General features: G+C 39.6%; 2 protein-coding genes across 6 annotated transcripts in view; one reads left to right on the plus strand and one right to left on the minus strand.

Annotated features, from left to right (window-relative positions):
- Positions 1-14,792, plus strand: part of phf11 (PHD finger protein 11) — a 959,893-nt gene that overhangs the window by 480,148 nt on the left and 464,953 nt on the right. The window lies entirely within an intron of this gene.
- The window catches only part of cntnap5a (contactin associated protein family member 5a), a 111,289-nt gene that overhangs the window by 78,264 nt on the left and 18,233 nt on the right, over positions 1-14,792 (minus strand). Inside the window, exons 1-4 of one of the 2 annotated variants that reach the window (XM_025064038.1) lie at positions 4,526-4,632; positions 4,299-4,409; positions 3,262-3,400; positions 2,280-2,473 (exon numbers count right to left, since the gene is read on the minus strand). In XM_025064038.1, the coding sequence (XP_024919806.1) occupies positions 2,280-2,473; positions 3,262-3,301 (234 nt within the window). In that variant the 5' untranslated portion in view covers positions 3,302-3,400; positions 4,299-4,409; positions 4,526-4,632. Of the gene's footprint in view, positions 1-2,279; positions 2,474-3,261; positions 3,401-4,298; positions 4,410-4,525; positions 4,633-14,792 lie in introns of those variants that run through there. The other variant, XM_008328141.3, reaches the window with a different exon arrangement.

Genomic DNA, 14,792 nt, shown 5'->3' on the forward strand with positions numbered 1-14,792 from the left:
AGTTTATCATACATTTTACCAACTCAGTCAATGGAACCAATAGGTGAACAAACAAGTCAAAGAAATATCAATCGTTATTTTAGTCATATATAATTGTCATAGAGGCGCTTTGGCCCAGAGTCAATGTGTTCACCTCCACCTCCAGTTAGGACGGTTGGTACCTTCCAGTGGACTCACCACCCACAGGAAGGTTCATGAGGGGCTGGTACGGTGCAGTGTGATTTGGGTGGCGGTCGTGGGGTCCGCTGCCCCCGTGACCCGGTAACGGATAAGCAGATGAAAATGGATGGATGGATGATTGTCATAGTGCATATGTGATAGTATGTGTACTTTTGTGCCAATACATGTTGTATACTAATAAAACCCACCTACTATTTAGTCTTAGAAAGGACTGTCTAAGTCTTTGGAGAAAATGATCACTCGACAGCAATAACTCTCTGCTCTGTACTACGTTTATGTAGAAAGTGTAGGAACTAAAAAGAATTAAATGGAAAGATGTCAACATAGACGTTAGTTCTACAACAATAAATGCTACGTTTGTTAAATTTGACTGTGACGTTCATCACACTTACAACACAAGTGACACCGGTACGATGAGACGTATGCAGAAAGTAAGTGATGAGACTTTATTTTCTCTCTCAGCTCTATGTTTTGGTCTGACTCTGGTGATGCACTTGTACCGTGGGGAGTGTTGATAAATAATTCAGCACACACACACACACACTCACAATTAGGTCCATGAACACAGACTCGCAAACATGTGCAGTCCCAAGCTTGAACAAACACACACACAGATTTACACAAATATACACTCTCATACACCTATAAAACACACACTCACAGAAGGGCCCATAAACACACACACACACTAACAATATGGCTCATTACACACACACAAACAGTGTTGCAAACAAAAAAAAACACACACACACAGTGATAGACACAATGATCACCTCACATGAAAGTTCACTCTGCATCAGTGTTAAAGCCGGGGGGCGTGCACACACACACAGATCACTTCACTTCCAAATAGGGGACAAAAAAACCACCACCACCACTTTAGCGTCTTGTTAGCAGCCTCTGACATTACTGGACCCAACTAGGTACAGAAATAATGGGATGTGTAATGTGCGACATGAGGCTGCTCGTGAAGGGCTGTCACGTCCTTGTTCAGGCTGATATAACCGGCTGTGACACTACATGAAGGATAAAAATACAACAACTTTTCCTGTCGCTGTACACATTTCCCATGTTGAAAAAAAAAACAAAAAACGCCTGAAGTCTGATGATATTTTATCTGACAGTTATCTGCAAATGCCATTTATAAAACTCACAGAGTGACGTGCAATTAAAAAAATATATATACACAAAATGCGACTAAATCTAATTCATGCTGCCAGGTTTTATGATACGATGTTTACGACGCGACAATGAAAACCTGCAACAAACACAACACGTCTTTATTATTGGGTGATTTTGTTCAACAGTCGTGAATTAATACGTCAGTTGTTCGGAAGTTATGGAGTAGCTGCTAAAACGGGAGGATAAAGGATGGAAATAATTTACAAAAACAAAACGATTTGAAAAGAAAGGAGATGTCATCTGTCGCCTGACTGTAGTCACGTGTGTCACAACACTGACAGGAAGTTGGTGACGCCATGTCTTAGCATCAATGTTTACAAAAAAGATTAAAAATTGAAATATATATATTTTTTGTATTTCTCTTTTTTTATTTTGTGCAGAGCGAAGCCTCTCCAAACATCTTAGGAATTGAACCGATATTCCATTTAAGTCACAGGTTAATTTGCACTTTTATTTATAAGTTATAAGGTTCTTTATCCTGAATGTAGTTCACGCAGAGTTACTCGAAGCCATGTGAGGTAAGAAGTCTTGCTCAGCGACACTTGTGACCTGGTTTCTAACCTGTGGTGTTTTTAATTAAAAGCTGACGCCGTCGAGCTTCAGTTCTACAGCTGCTCCACTTAATAATTAGCAATATTCTGATTGCAATTATTGGAGCGAAGCCTTATTTTTAGGCAAATTAGGGATTTACAATTACACCTTAGTTCAGCCCAGCCGTTGATGTCATTCAATGAAAAATGTTTTAAAAAAATACGCCGGTAATCATAAAATTCAGATGTAACTAAGAACTGTGGGAAATACTACTAATAAAGCTAGTTGCTGAGGTGATCGGGATTTGCCTGAACATTTACTGTAAAATCCTGAAGGACAAAGCAAACCGGATTGCTAATCATGTGACTACCCGTATGTACACTCACCGATACGCCGTCCTCCTGCCTGTACTGCTTCCAGGCCCGGCCCGTGTCACTGTAGAGCAGCGTATAACTGCTGACCCAGTCCCAGCTGTCGTAACGTCCCTGCGTGGCCACAGCTGTCACCTCAAACTGCTCCCTGAGGTCCACCTGAATCCAGGGATCCTGGTCAGTCACCATGGGGGACCAGCCTCCTGCTCCTGGAACAAGGCCGAAGAGACAAGGTAGATCCATAAAACATCAATTATGTCGACAAGCGTTGGACTGTTGTGGTTTAAGCTCATAGCTTTAACCCGGCTCGGGTTGCAAAAACGTCCAAAGCCATGATATGTACACGGGGAGTATTAGTGTATAAAAAGGCTTCAAGGTGACGCTACGCTCCAGTGACCACTCTATTCTCTGCCCTTCTAAAATAGCTGATCCATTCTGAAGCATGTGCACAGCCTCTGGTAATTCACCTGCTGGTCATATTTTGGTTGTTTTCCGACAGCCCAAAAGTGATTATCTTGTTCGCCAACTGTGGGCCTGATTAGATTTTTATGGCAGATGTAATATGTCGGCAGCTCTGGGGAGGTATATTTGCTGAAATTTATTTATTCAGTGCCAGCTCTATTTGTGCCAAAAGACTGGAAGTTGCACTAGAGGAGGGAGCACAGGACTAAAAAGGGACGGAGACAATGAAAAGGCATCATCTCCACCGTGCCACAGCCAATTTAAAACCAAATCAAAAACAATCAGACCTTTTTTCCGTCCCTTTGAGGATGCCGTGACATTTGGAAATGTGCACTGAAACAACTTTTATTGGCACCTGTCTGTTTTCCACTTCTGTATTTCCCGCAGCTGTTTTATTGCCTTATGCCAATTGACCCCTCAGGCTCTTCTAGGGTGCATCCAAAAGGGGCAAGTGCCCTCTTTGACAACGACCCTGAAAAGCCCTGATGGCTGGAATAAATTTTCTCTCTGTCTGCCGGTCTTTTCTATGACTCACTGAAAGGCAGAACTCCCCAAACAGCCAGGACTCCATCCATTCATCCATCTGTTTTACGGTTTATCCTTTGGCGTGGGGCCAAATCTGGCTAACATTGTCCTGAAAGCTCCCTGGACAATGTCAACAGCCTATCCCAGGGCTGGAATATAAAGAGGAAAATAATCATTCAGGTAAGATTATCCTAACAGGCACAGATTTGGAATTTGGCTGGAATCCAGAGAAGACCAAAGAAAAACCGGCGGGGTTGGAAGTACTGACGAGGTAAAGCAGAGCGGAATGTTAGCATTTGATAGGACGGTGACCCACATGTTGGTCAACAACCCCACAACATGACTTTGAAAGTTTCAGAGTCCAGGAAATGGTTTGAATACATTTTTTTCTAACACAAGAAAATCCTTTTTTTTTAGTGTGAATTTTGTTTGCAATATTTTGCTATTCCTGTATTTTCAACAAGGTTTCGATTGTTGTGCCTGTACGTGCTTCGACTAGTCTGGACCAATAACCAAAGGCTGAAGATGTACGGTGACTGAATTGGAAGTGGATAAAATACATTCTTGATGCAAAAAAATACAGGATGAATCATCAGAAATAACACAGAATTTCAGAATTCACACAGTGTAGTACCTTGTTGCTTGTATTGTGAATGCAAACACTTGGAGACTTTGTTACTTGTGACAAACATTTCCTCCTGGACTCTTTTTTTTTTTACAGTTGTTGAGAAAAATAATAAAATGTATTAAGCACTAACGGCTGCACTTCTGTCAAATCACTGATGATTGATGGCCTGTATACGTGTGAACGTGGGGGGGGCTACACCCCGCATACCTTTTTACTGTGAGGCAGCAGAACTAAAGAGTTGTTCCAACCCTGCTGGACTCAGAAACCGGCCATATGACCGGTGAACAAACACTTCATGTGGGTATTTTCTGCTCTGCTGCCTCCATTGTTGCCGTTTCTCGGTAAGTGCTGCTACAGCAGGTGGGTGGTGAGGAACTGAAGCATTGAGAAGAGACAGAACATTGTGTGTCTGCACTCACCGTCTCTTCTGTTGAGCTTGGCATTGTAGGCCGCGTATCTGACTGAAGACTGAGAGGAGCTGCTGAAAGAAGAATGGGGCAACGCAGATACCAGGGGGCCATTGCAGTTGTCTGTGGAAATAAAAGAAGGGATATTTTAGGAACTTGTAGTTGTGCTTTTTTAAAAAAAGAAAATACATTTTCAATGTAAGTGTGCATATAATGAGGCAGATTCTATAAACACAGACCATGTAGAGAAGTTATACTGTATTTGTATTTACTGATTTTCAAATCTAAGGACCAAGCATCACTTGTCTGCTAAGTACAGAAAACGTTAACATGATCAACGATTGTCAACTGTATTTTAACTGATGCATCACCATGGAAATGAGTGTGTGATAAGTTGACAAAACAGACGCTGCTAAGCCCAGGTGACATAAATAAAAAATGTAACCACTGCCTACAGTTCAAGGTTATGGAACCACTGGCTGTGATCTGTAACGTCTGTCATTTCCAACCACAATTTGCTAAAATGCTGTATTTCACTGCATTTTGTGATGGGTTTAAAAAAAGGCCCACATTCATGCTTCCAATCATGTTAAAATTCTGTTTTGAAAAAAAAAAAACATGCAGGAAAAACAGTTGCTCTTAATTTTTTGGTATTTTTTGAAAAGTAGATAAAGAGTACTGATTATAGTACTAATAAGAAAAAATATGTAACGATAACACGTCGAACACCGTGATAGCTGCACGAAATACAGGAAAAGGAAGAGCTTTTATTTTGAAGGCAATCATTTTGGTCTTATTTCTAAATTTTTATGCACAGCTAATGCGTTAGACATAATAGCCCATACAATTGAACGGTAGATATTTCCAGAGGGGAAGTTTGTCCAAGAATGTTTGGTGGACTCTCACTAATATGCGTTGAGAAACAAGAAAGCGGTTTCCTAGGTGAACTTTAACGAAGACATCGCTGGGAATCTAGAGCTTTAGCTCCAAACGAAAGCTAAAGAATTTGACTTTCTGTCCTTGTGATACAATTACAGTTCCTTATCTTCCAAGGACGAGCTGGGACTAAAATAGAACAAACTAAGAAGCGTCACCGCCGATGACAAACATTTCATTTAGTACTCTTTAAGGTCAATGTTCCCTGTCATTTATCATGTACACGCAAGACTAAGAATTCCTTGGAGCACAGTGAGCAACAACAGGCTGACATCAGCATCAGATCAGACCCGAGCTCTTGAGAAGTTACATGGCTAATTAACTCAAACACAATTAGCACCTTTTTCTTCATACGGAATGCAAAAAAAAAAAAAAAACTCTTCTGATCACACATACTGTGACAGCCATTCCACTATAAAGAACTGCAATACTTTTTTTTTCTTTTCTTTTTTTTTAATTTTCACTTCTTTCGTTTCACCATTATAGGTGTTAACAGCATTTAGCTCTGTTATATCCGCCGCACAGTTATGTTTAACTGCAATGCAGCTGCACCGTTGTTGTTGACGTTGATTGGCTGCGTAAGTAAAGATGCTAGAAACACTTCATGTCATTGGCCGGACAGTGATAGTCATCGTTTCACTGTAGTTACTGCTTGGTCTCACCTGTCACTTATTGAATTACATTGAAAAATGGTACAGAATGAATGTGTTTATTTTATTTACAGTTCACGTTGGGGTTTATTTTATGCGCTGCATGGATGTGAGTGTTTCACTAGAGGCAACATTGGATGCCAATATTTAAAACATGGCATAAATTGCACATTTCCTCCCGAACTGTTATGACTGTTAATTAAAGGATGATTTATTTGCTGGGTTTCATAATGACATTTTGTAATTGTGTGTGCGTGTGTGAGTAAGTTGGCCAGAACCTAACTAAGTATATTGTTTAAAAAAAGGTTTCTGTAATGCCTTTGTCAATTTCCTGTCATTTGTGTCCACTGTTCCAGCTATTTTAAAATGTCTCACAGGCATCAAATTCAAAACTGAGGGAATATTTGTGAGAAAATTAATTAACTTTACCAGTTTATCAGAACAAAGCCTGTTACTATTGACATTTTACACACTTTTGTAATAATTGGGGTTTTGAATAGAATCTCGTCAGCTATGGCTTTTAACATTTAAACTTCCCCTATTGGAGGCAGACGTTTGCAGTTAGAAAAGGTGAGGGGAAAAACTAACCGGGTCTGCCTCACTTATCTACTCCTCAGATGCCTCCAACAGTCTATTAACCCCTGTTGTGACCCTTGAAAAGCACAAAAGAAACCACAATGACTCCTTTTGTGAGTCTGTGTGTGTTCTCTTTAATCCCACACTGCAGGATTACATCACGTCCAAACTTGTGGGAGCAGATTAAGAGTCCGAGGATCTGAAGCTGTCAGCATCATCTCTCTTTGTGATCAACCGAGCCCTGTCTTGACGTGAACGCAGAGAGGCCAACAACAACAACGTCCATCGTGCTTTTTGGCTTCGCTCGAGTTGCATAACATCCGCACGTATCTGGAATTACAATAAAAACTGGCACCAAGCAGACTACAAATAATTACTGAACTCCCTCTGCCAGTGTGTAGCTTACTCTTCTAAGTGTCAGAGGCTTTTTGTTTCATTTTTAAAGCCACTCCAGTCTGGGTTTGGATGGATTCTAAGCACATCTGGAGTGGAAATTGGCCATCCATCTGCCCGACGAGAGGAGAGCACATCTGACAGCAAGAGCTCCCTTTTCTTCTCCCCCTTTTTTCTCCCAGATTCTCGTGGTCATTTCTGTGAGATTCAAGTGACCTGGTTTGACTACTCTCACATCACTTGCCAGGAGATTTTTCTAATCCCGATTTCAAGTGTGACTAAAGTGGATCAAGCTGTTTTTGTCCAAGACATAAATTATGTCTGAGCTACAACCCCGTCGCAGATGTTCTTCAGTCGGAGAATAGAGGACACCGTCATGTCATCCTACCACCACGGCAACAAGAACAGGAGTCATTTGCAAACACCGCACTTTCCATCTGTCAGAAATCTACTGGAATTACATTTTTTTTGATACTCGAAGAAGAACCCTTACTCTCGTCGTCTGCTTTTCAATCTGTTTCTAGCCTTAGTGGAGTGATTCATCTGCAGTTGAAGAGCTGACACAACCTCTCTGATATAAGCCCACGCCTAAAAAAAAAAACCTGTTCGATTGCTTCACTCCTCCGTTCCTCCTACACTTGACACCAACTGCATACAACAAATGAGACGCTGACAGCCTCAGGAAAGGCTGAGCAACCTCCGACGATGTTTTGTGCGGCATGTGATTCATAAATTGACAGGTGAAGCGTAAACGTCTGGATGTCTGAGAGCAGGGGAAGTTTTCGCCATGTGCAAATTGTGCTTCTTGCACAACCCTGTTGTAATTTATAGACGGCGTGTAGACCTCTGCATCTGCCTGTGTGTCCATAAGGACGGATGGATAGATGCTGTGCAGGCTCATTTGTCCCCCACGTCCCCCCAGGGCTTAAAACTCAAAATGAACACAACCGTAAATCTCCACGCACGCACATGGCAGCTCTAGAAGGAGGAACATTTAATCTGGCCTGTATATCTCAGCTCTACATCATCCAACTGTTGAGGTGAAGCGGGGTTTTTTTTTCTTTCCTGATCAACAGAAGGACAGCACAGAAGTGTCAGGTTGACATTGGCTTCAACGCACACAAGAATAGACAGGGGGAAAAAAAGAGTGTGTTTCCCATTGATCTCATTATTATCTGACAGCCTTGAAGCCAGAGTCAAATTTATCACTAAAAAAATCTAAGAATTAAAGGATAGTTTGGTGTTTTTTCACCAGTCACAATATGTGATATATGACAAATCATCATCACCACCAGATAACATTTATGCCTCGAATTATAAATATATATATAATATATACCTTTAATGTCTAAAAATCCATTGTTTCAAGGACAATTAGCACATAATTATAAGAAATATTAGAGAAAAAAATAAAAAATTAATGTGATGTATTGATATTAAGAGTCATTAATTATGGCAAGTCATAATCATATTTCATTAGTATTGTTAAATTACCAATGCTGAAACTAACGACTCTCTACTAAATATATATATGTATTCAGATAGACAGTACATATTCACATATAAAAACATACTGTATATATGTATTGTACAAACACAGTACAAACACAGTATATGTGCAGGGTCTGCCAAAATTGAAATGTCAATTGCATTAATTGATTAGTTAAAAATGTATTAACGTTGTTTAGAGGATTAAAATTCTACATGTATTTTGATATATTACATTATGCATTGGCTCAATGACGCACACTATATTTCCAATAATCCCACTGTCCATTATCTAATCTTGACAGTAGATACACATGTTGTTATTCCATACACTGCGGGAAAACGGTTTTGCTTCAGGAAGTCCTTCAAGCCTAAAACTCCATCATAATGACCAGTATGGTTCAGATGTTTGACTGGCACATTCAGACCACACACATTTACTGACTGGTCAAGAAAATCAATTACATTATTTGTCATCAAAACTCCAGGATGTGAGGGTCTTTTCATGAACTAAAAATTCTACCAATATTTGCTGTGTCGTGTTGAACCTTTCCAGACCAGTGTTTGTAGATTTGAAGAACCCGTTGTAACACTACATGAGGTTGAAAACAGTATTTGTTAGAAGATGAAGCCTTGTTGAGGTCTTTTCACAGAATTGACTGAATAACAGTTCAGGCTTTTCTCTTTAATGCCTTTATTTTTCCCTCCGTTATCCTTGCACATCGTCTGTCCCTTTCATTTTGAAATGAAAAGGTTCTCCCGTCTCGACGTTCATTCCCTACTGAGACACAAACATGCTCACATTCGGGGGTGAGCTTTCATCTCGCATTTATTAAAAACCTCTAAATGACTGCCGTCGAGATACAGGCTTTCTCTGAGGTTCCACATAAGATCTATGAGACGACCTCCAATTCTCGTATTCAATAACTGGGAGGAGGACCGACTCAGACGTACTGTACATTCACTCCTCCTATTTTCAATACTTTTTCCCCACCACTCATTAGCAGAATAGCCATAACATGAGTGCACACAACAGACGCCCCACAAAGAAATCAATCATCTCAACAAAGTGCCTTTGTACCACACTCTGGGAAGGAGATTCAGAGCTAATGCAGCAGCAGCAGCAGCAGCAGCGGCAGAAACTGCAAGGCTGCATCTAAGGACGACAGTAATGTACATGAACCACATTATGGGAAAAAAATTCCTCTCAAACACAACATCTTTGGAAATAATAACAATGAAAAATGTCGCTAAGAGAATCGGGCTCGTTATCAGAAATGGGCAAGTTTGGAACCCACCTGGTCCCAGTGATCAACAGGAATAGGTTGATGGGTTAAATGCACATGGCTTATGTATCTGTACTGTATAATATATATAATATACAGTGACAAAGACAAAAATGTACTTCTATAATCATAAACCTAAAAATGATTTATGAACAACTTAGCATTTAGGATTTAACTTTTAGGAACAGTTATTATTCACACGAACACACGAATAAACAAAGATTTGAAGAATAATTTTGAAGAAAAAAAAATTCTGTGTGATTAATATTGTGATAACTTTAGATTGCATTATTAAAAGAGGTTTGCTTAGAGTAATTATAAACATTTAGATTTGATTATTACGTCACATTAGATTAGATTGGATTATCAGAATTGGTTAGATTACATTAGATTAAATTATTGTAATAGAATAGGTTAGATTAGATTAGATTTATTGATCCAGCTCGCTCCAATCCACAGCAACAAAATCAGGACAGAGAATGACACACGTAGGAGAAAAAAAAAATAGCAATTGAAAAATGGAATAAATTTGATTTTGCCCGAGGTAGAATTAACAATAATAAAAAAAGAATACAAATTACGCATATTTTTCAGCACATTTAAACAAAGGAAATCCATGAATAATAATTCCATAGTTTTATGAATCAGACTTAGTAACGGACTGACCCATTTTTTTGGACCAAGTCTTCAGCTTTCCAACCTAAGACTTGTTATTCATTCTCTGGTTCTTTTGTTTCTTTTATTTCCAACCACAAATCTGTGCAAAAAGTCCAAGTAGGTCAAAAAATGAATGTTCTATACTGGTTCTACATCAATCTCAGCCTGGCTGGGGCTGAGATTAGCAGTATGAGTCACTGGTTTACACTGAAGTACATTAACAGGTGCTTTCAAAATAAATCCACAACATTTGTGTGGTTCAGTTGATTACATTCTATTAGCCAGGCCTTGATGTACAGTCTATTGTTTTCGTTACATTCTATTAGCCAGGCCTTGATGTCTATTGTTTTCAATTGGCCAAAATAACACACATAGTTTGTTAGCTTGTTGTTAGCTTTATTTAACTAGAGAGGATGCTAATAAGAAGCTACTGTAATAACAAATGTACAGCAACCACCGTCAGAAAACCATACATAAGGGAAATACTACGCCACCAGTGAAGAAAAAGATCACAACGCAACAGTACTATATACTGTACATTTAAAGTACTGCACTCTGAGTTCCTTGGCATTTCAAATACTGGTATTTCAACCTCAAGTTTAACTGCGTACGACGTAAAACCTGTTAAATTAAAGATTGCTTTTTGCAATGGGTTATTTATGCTTTGTATCTAAAGGTAAAGATTTTAAACGTTTCTTCCGCTGCATTTTAGAACTCATGCATAAAAGAAAAGCAGATGTTCATAAAAGGTCATGTTGGGGTTTTTCTTTCTTAAATGGGTGTGTTTTTCTTTTTTCTTTTTTGAGTTATAAGAGTTTTCAGATGACATTTTCTCTCTCTGCTTTTAAATATTTCAAAGCACAGACGTCAAAAAGAATGCAATTTGAATTGTGTATGTCTGAAAATGGATCTTTGAAAGCCGGTCTTTGAACATCGGCTCGAGGGCTGAAAGAGCTCTGGGAACTTCGACAACCTTCAACCGACTGGTTTATTGTTTTCTTCTTTGAGTACTTTTCTAATGAATTTACTTTTACTGTGTCAAAGCGTTTCTTAGCGTTCTTACTATCCAATCATCAATTATACATAATAACAAGCTTATCGCTTTAATATCAACAACCAAACAAACCAATTAACCAATCAATCAAAAAACCATTCTGCTACCTGTTCACTTGTAGTACCATTTATCTCCTGATCACCAGCCAATCAATCAACCAACCGACCAACCAACCAATCAACCAACCAACCATCCAAATGCCATTTACTTACCTGCTTACCTGTAATACCACTTCCTACAGAACATGAAATTGTATTTTATTAAAATACTTATTTACATCATTACCTATTCACCAGCCAACCAACCAATCGACCAACGAACCAACTTTTCATTCACCTACTTGCTACTTTCCTAAGAAAATACAATTGCATTCAATTGTTTATTTAAATGATTAATTAGTTAGTATCTAACGACCAATCAACCAACCTGTCATCCAACCAATCAGGAAACCATCCCTTTTTTTCTTCCAATTAAAACCAGTGACTGAACTGAACTGAAGAAGCCTGTTGGATGAGAGGCGAAATGTCTCCAAATAAACCCTACTTTGTCCAGTTGGCCTCAATGTAACTATTTTTGGATGTATTTCAGTACTACTCTATTACAAAATGAATAATGAGAAAATGTGCCATTGTGTCTCACCTGTTGTGTTGGACGTAGTTCCTGTATCCTGTGTTTGAAGATGGATGCATTAGGACAAGACATGTCAGCTTTCAGGGAAACAATTTGCAGTAGAATCCCATAACAACCTGCCGTCCTCTGTGATGTCAGTTCCTAATGGCTGCACCTCGTACTATTGTGATCTGCCGTAATGGGTCTCCTCGTGAATGCGATCCAGTCAGAAAGAAATTGCGCTGTGTTTCATCTGTCGAGTTAGACCTACATCTACCAGTCTGGTGTAAGCAGATGTGAGAAGGCAAAACCGCTAACATATTAGGTGTAGCGCCTACATAATGGTGATAAACCCCTCATGTGCAAAGGCAGACTGTTAGAGTTGAGTCCACACAGACCGCAGCATCAATAATATCAAAGGTTACAGAGATAGTATCCGGTAACGGCGTAGCCTCAGACCCCTGTGTGGCACCGATAAAGCTTCATACGATACCTCACGGGGACTAACGGGCTCTGGAGCTTGGTGACCTCTGCTCAGCGATAGCCTGAGTGGAGCTAAGGTATTGGCTGACAATTAGTACCAAACACTGGCTGAATTCAAGGAAGCACACATCGATACCAATGATTGAGGAACACAGCGCGGGGATAGTGTAGCACTTCATTTCTCTGAACGCTGCATATCATAATCTAAGGGGACCTCCGTGCAAGTGCATTTACAGGCAGCCTGCAGGAGAATCTCGCCACGCTATCGACAGCGACACATCTCCTCTGCCGAAACATTAATTATTCAGTCCTCATTCAGGAATGTAGTGAAATGGGATTTGTGTTAATTTTCCGATGGCTTATGGGATTACGGGAAGCATTTCGCACAAGTGCTGGCTGAAGATAAGGTAATAATGGGATAACATCTTGTTAAGAACCGGGCGATAATGGATGACAACAAGTGCTGCCATCTTAATAACACAGGTGATGTACAAACCCAATGTGCACTGACATCACAGCCAATCAGCAATCAGCATTTCAAACGTATCTTTTAAGGTGAAACACAGAGTCTAAAGGTACAGAACCATATTTAATTTTACGGGCAGATATAGAAAACTTTTCAAAATATTCAACCACTGCAGTATTTATCTCGGAGACATTCGTTAGGTCTCTTATCATATTCCACTGTGTCATTTTGTATTAATACTATGGAAGGGTACAGTATGGTGTCATATTGTGTTCTACTGTCTGGTATTGATGTTTATTTTCACCTTTATATAAATCTTTTCATCATTTCTAATTTTAGCTCAGAAGTCTAAGGGTAACGTTTGACTTTTGACCTATTGATGAAAGGACCAGAAAAACATAAAAAATTACGAAATGTAATACATGGGACAATTTAAGTAGTAACACAACACTGTTAAATACGAAATGTAATACATGGGACAATTTAGGTAGCTGTTAAGACACTGTTAACACTGTTAAGATCCGGCAGACCACAGAAAATAACTTGACGGGCCGTATTTGGCCCACGGACCTTGAGTTTGACACATTTGACCCACAGGGTCACAGCAGCAGGTAATCTGATAAATCATTGTGTCCCAAAGACTGGGTCGCAAGCCTCAGGTAGGTCACAAGATTTGATTTTTTTTTGGGTAGTCTCCCATCATGTTTCCCAGGAGTTTACGAATAATGTCTATTGACTTGGGTCGCAAAGGTTTGTGATTTTTAAAATATGGGTCCCCAGAAAAAAAGTTTGGGAAACACCGTGATAAATGACACTGACAAAGTCTGAGGTCAAAGGTCATCCCTGACACAAATACAACCACGTGTAAAACTCAACTTTTGACTGTATTTCTTGCTCGTTTCGTTCGAAATCCATAACACCGCGCTGTGTTTCAACAAAACGAAACAAGACTGTCCTCGTTTCTACAGGGACTCCTTAAAGCATCCTTAAACTTAAGGTTGTGTAAAGCCGTGTCTGACTTAGAATGCAAAATAAAAACACGGTCCAGAGCGGACAGATCCAAGCGGACACGCGGTTTTTCTGACAGCAGACACGTCAACAAAGAGCTGCAAAATTACTTGCAATGCAATTAGCGCAGAGACTACATTAATTTATTATTGACAATGACTCAAATTGATTTTACAGCAGCCTTTGTTAGTGTCTGTGTTAATGAACCTGAAGAAAGGTAGTTATTAAGGCTGCATTTCCAGTGTTATGACTGGCCCCGGAATAATCTTTTATCACTGGTAATTGGGTCATTTCTCCTTCTTTGCCTCATCCGTCGATACTGTGTGAACGCAGCAGCAGCCGCAGCAACAGAGCTGTCATCTCTCCTTTCACATTTGCAAATCGCTCCTCATTTGGTCTTTACAACGACTTTCCTCAGGTGAAAGTGAAGAAGAAAAGTGACTAATGGGCAAGAATTCTCCAAAAGGCCAATAATTGACTTTGAAGAATAGAGATAATTGTTGTAATGTTATTATCTTCTGAAGCTATATGAGGACACGCGTCACACCGGATTAGTAATGAGTCATTTCCTGGATTAGAATTTTGCATTTTGAAATCAATCGCAAAAACACCTTACTTATTTATAGAGTGGATTATTGGTTGACGTATCAGTTAATTTCTGTCGTATTTGTTTTGATCACAACTCATATATAATAAGTCAGTTAATTACCCATTAAAATCTCTTTCTTTGTTTTGCTTCCTGTGTCTTCCTTTGTTTGCGCACATTAGCCTAGCGCACATTAGCCTAGCGCACCTGGCCTCCACATGTAGGTTAGGCTTTGATTTGGAAGTGCACCGCTCAATGTTTTCATAATGCGTATCGCCCACATGGTTTGCAGAGCTCTATTGGCCTCCAAGACT

Source organism: Cynoglossus semilaevis, chromosome 16, assembly GCF_000523025.1.
Source record: "Cynoglossus semilaevis isolate Cse_v1.0 chromosome 16, Cse_v1.0, whole genome shotgun sequence".
Taxonomy (NCBI): domain Eukaryota; kingdom Metazoa; phylum Chordata; class Actinopteri; order Pleuronectiformes; family Cynoglossidae; genus Cynoglossus; species Cynoglossus semilaevis.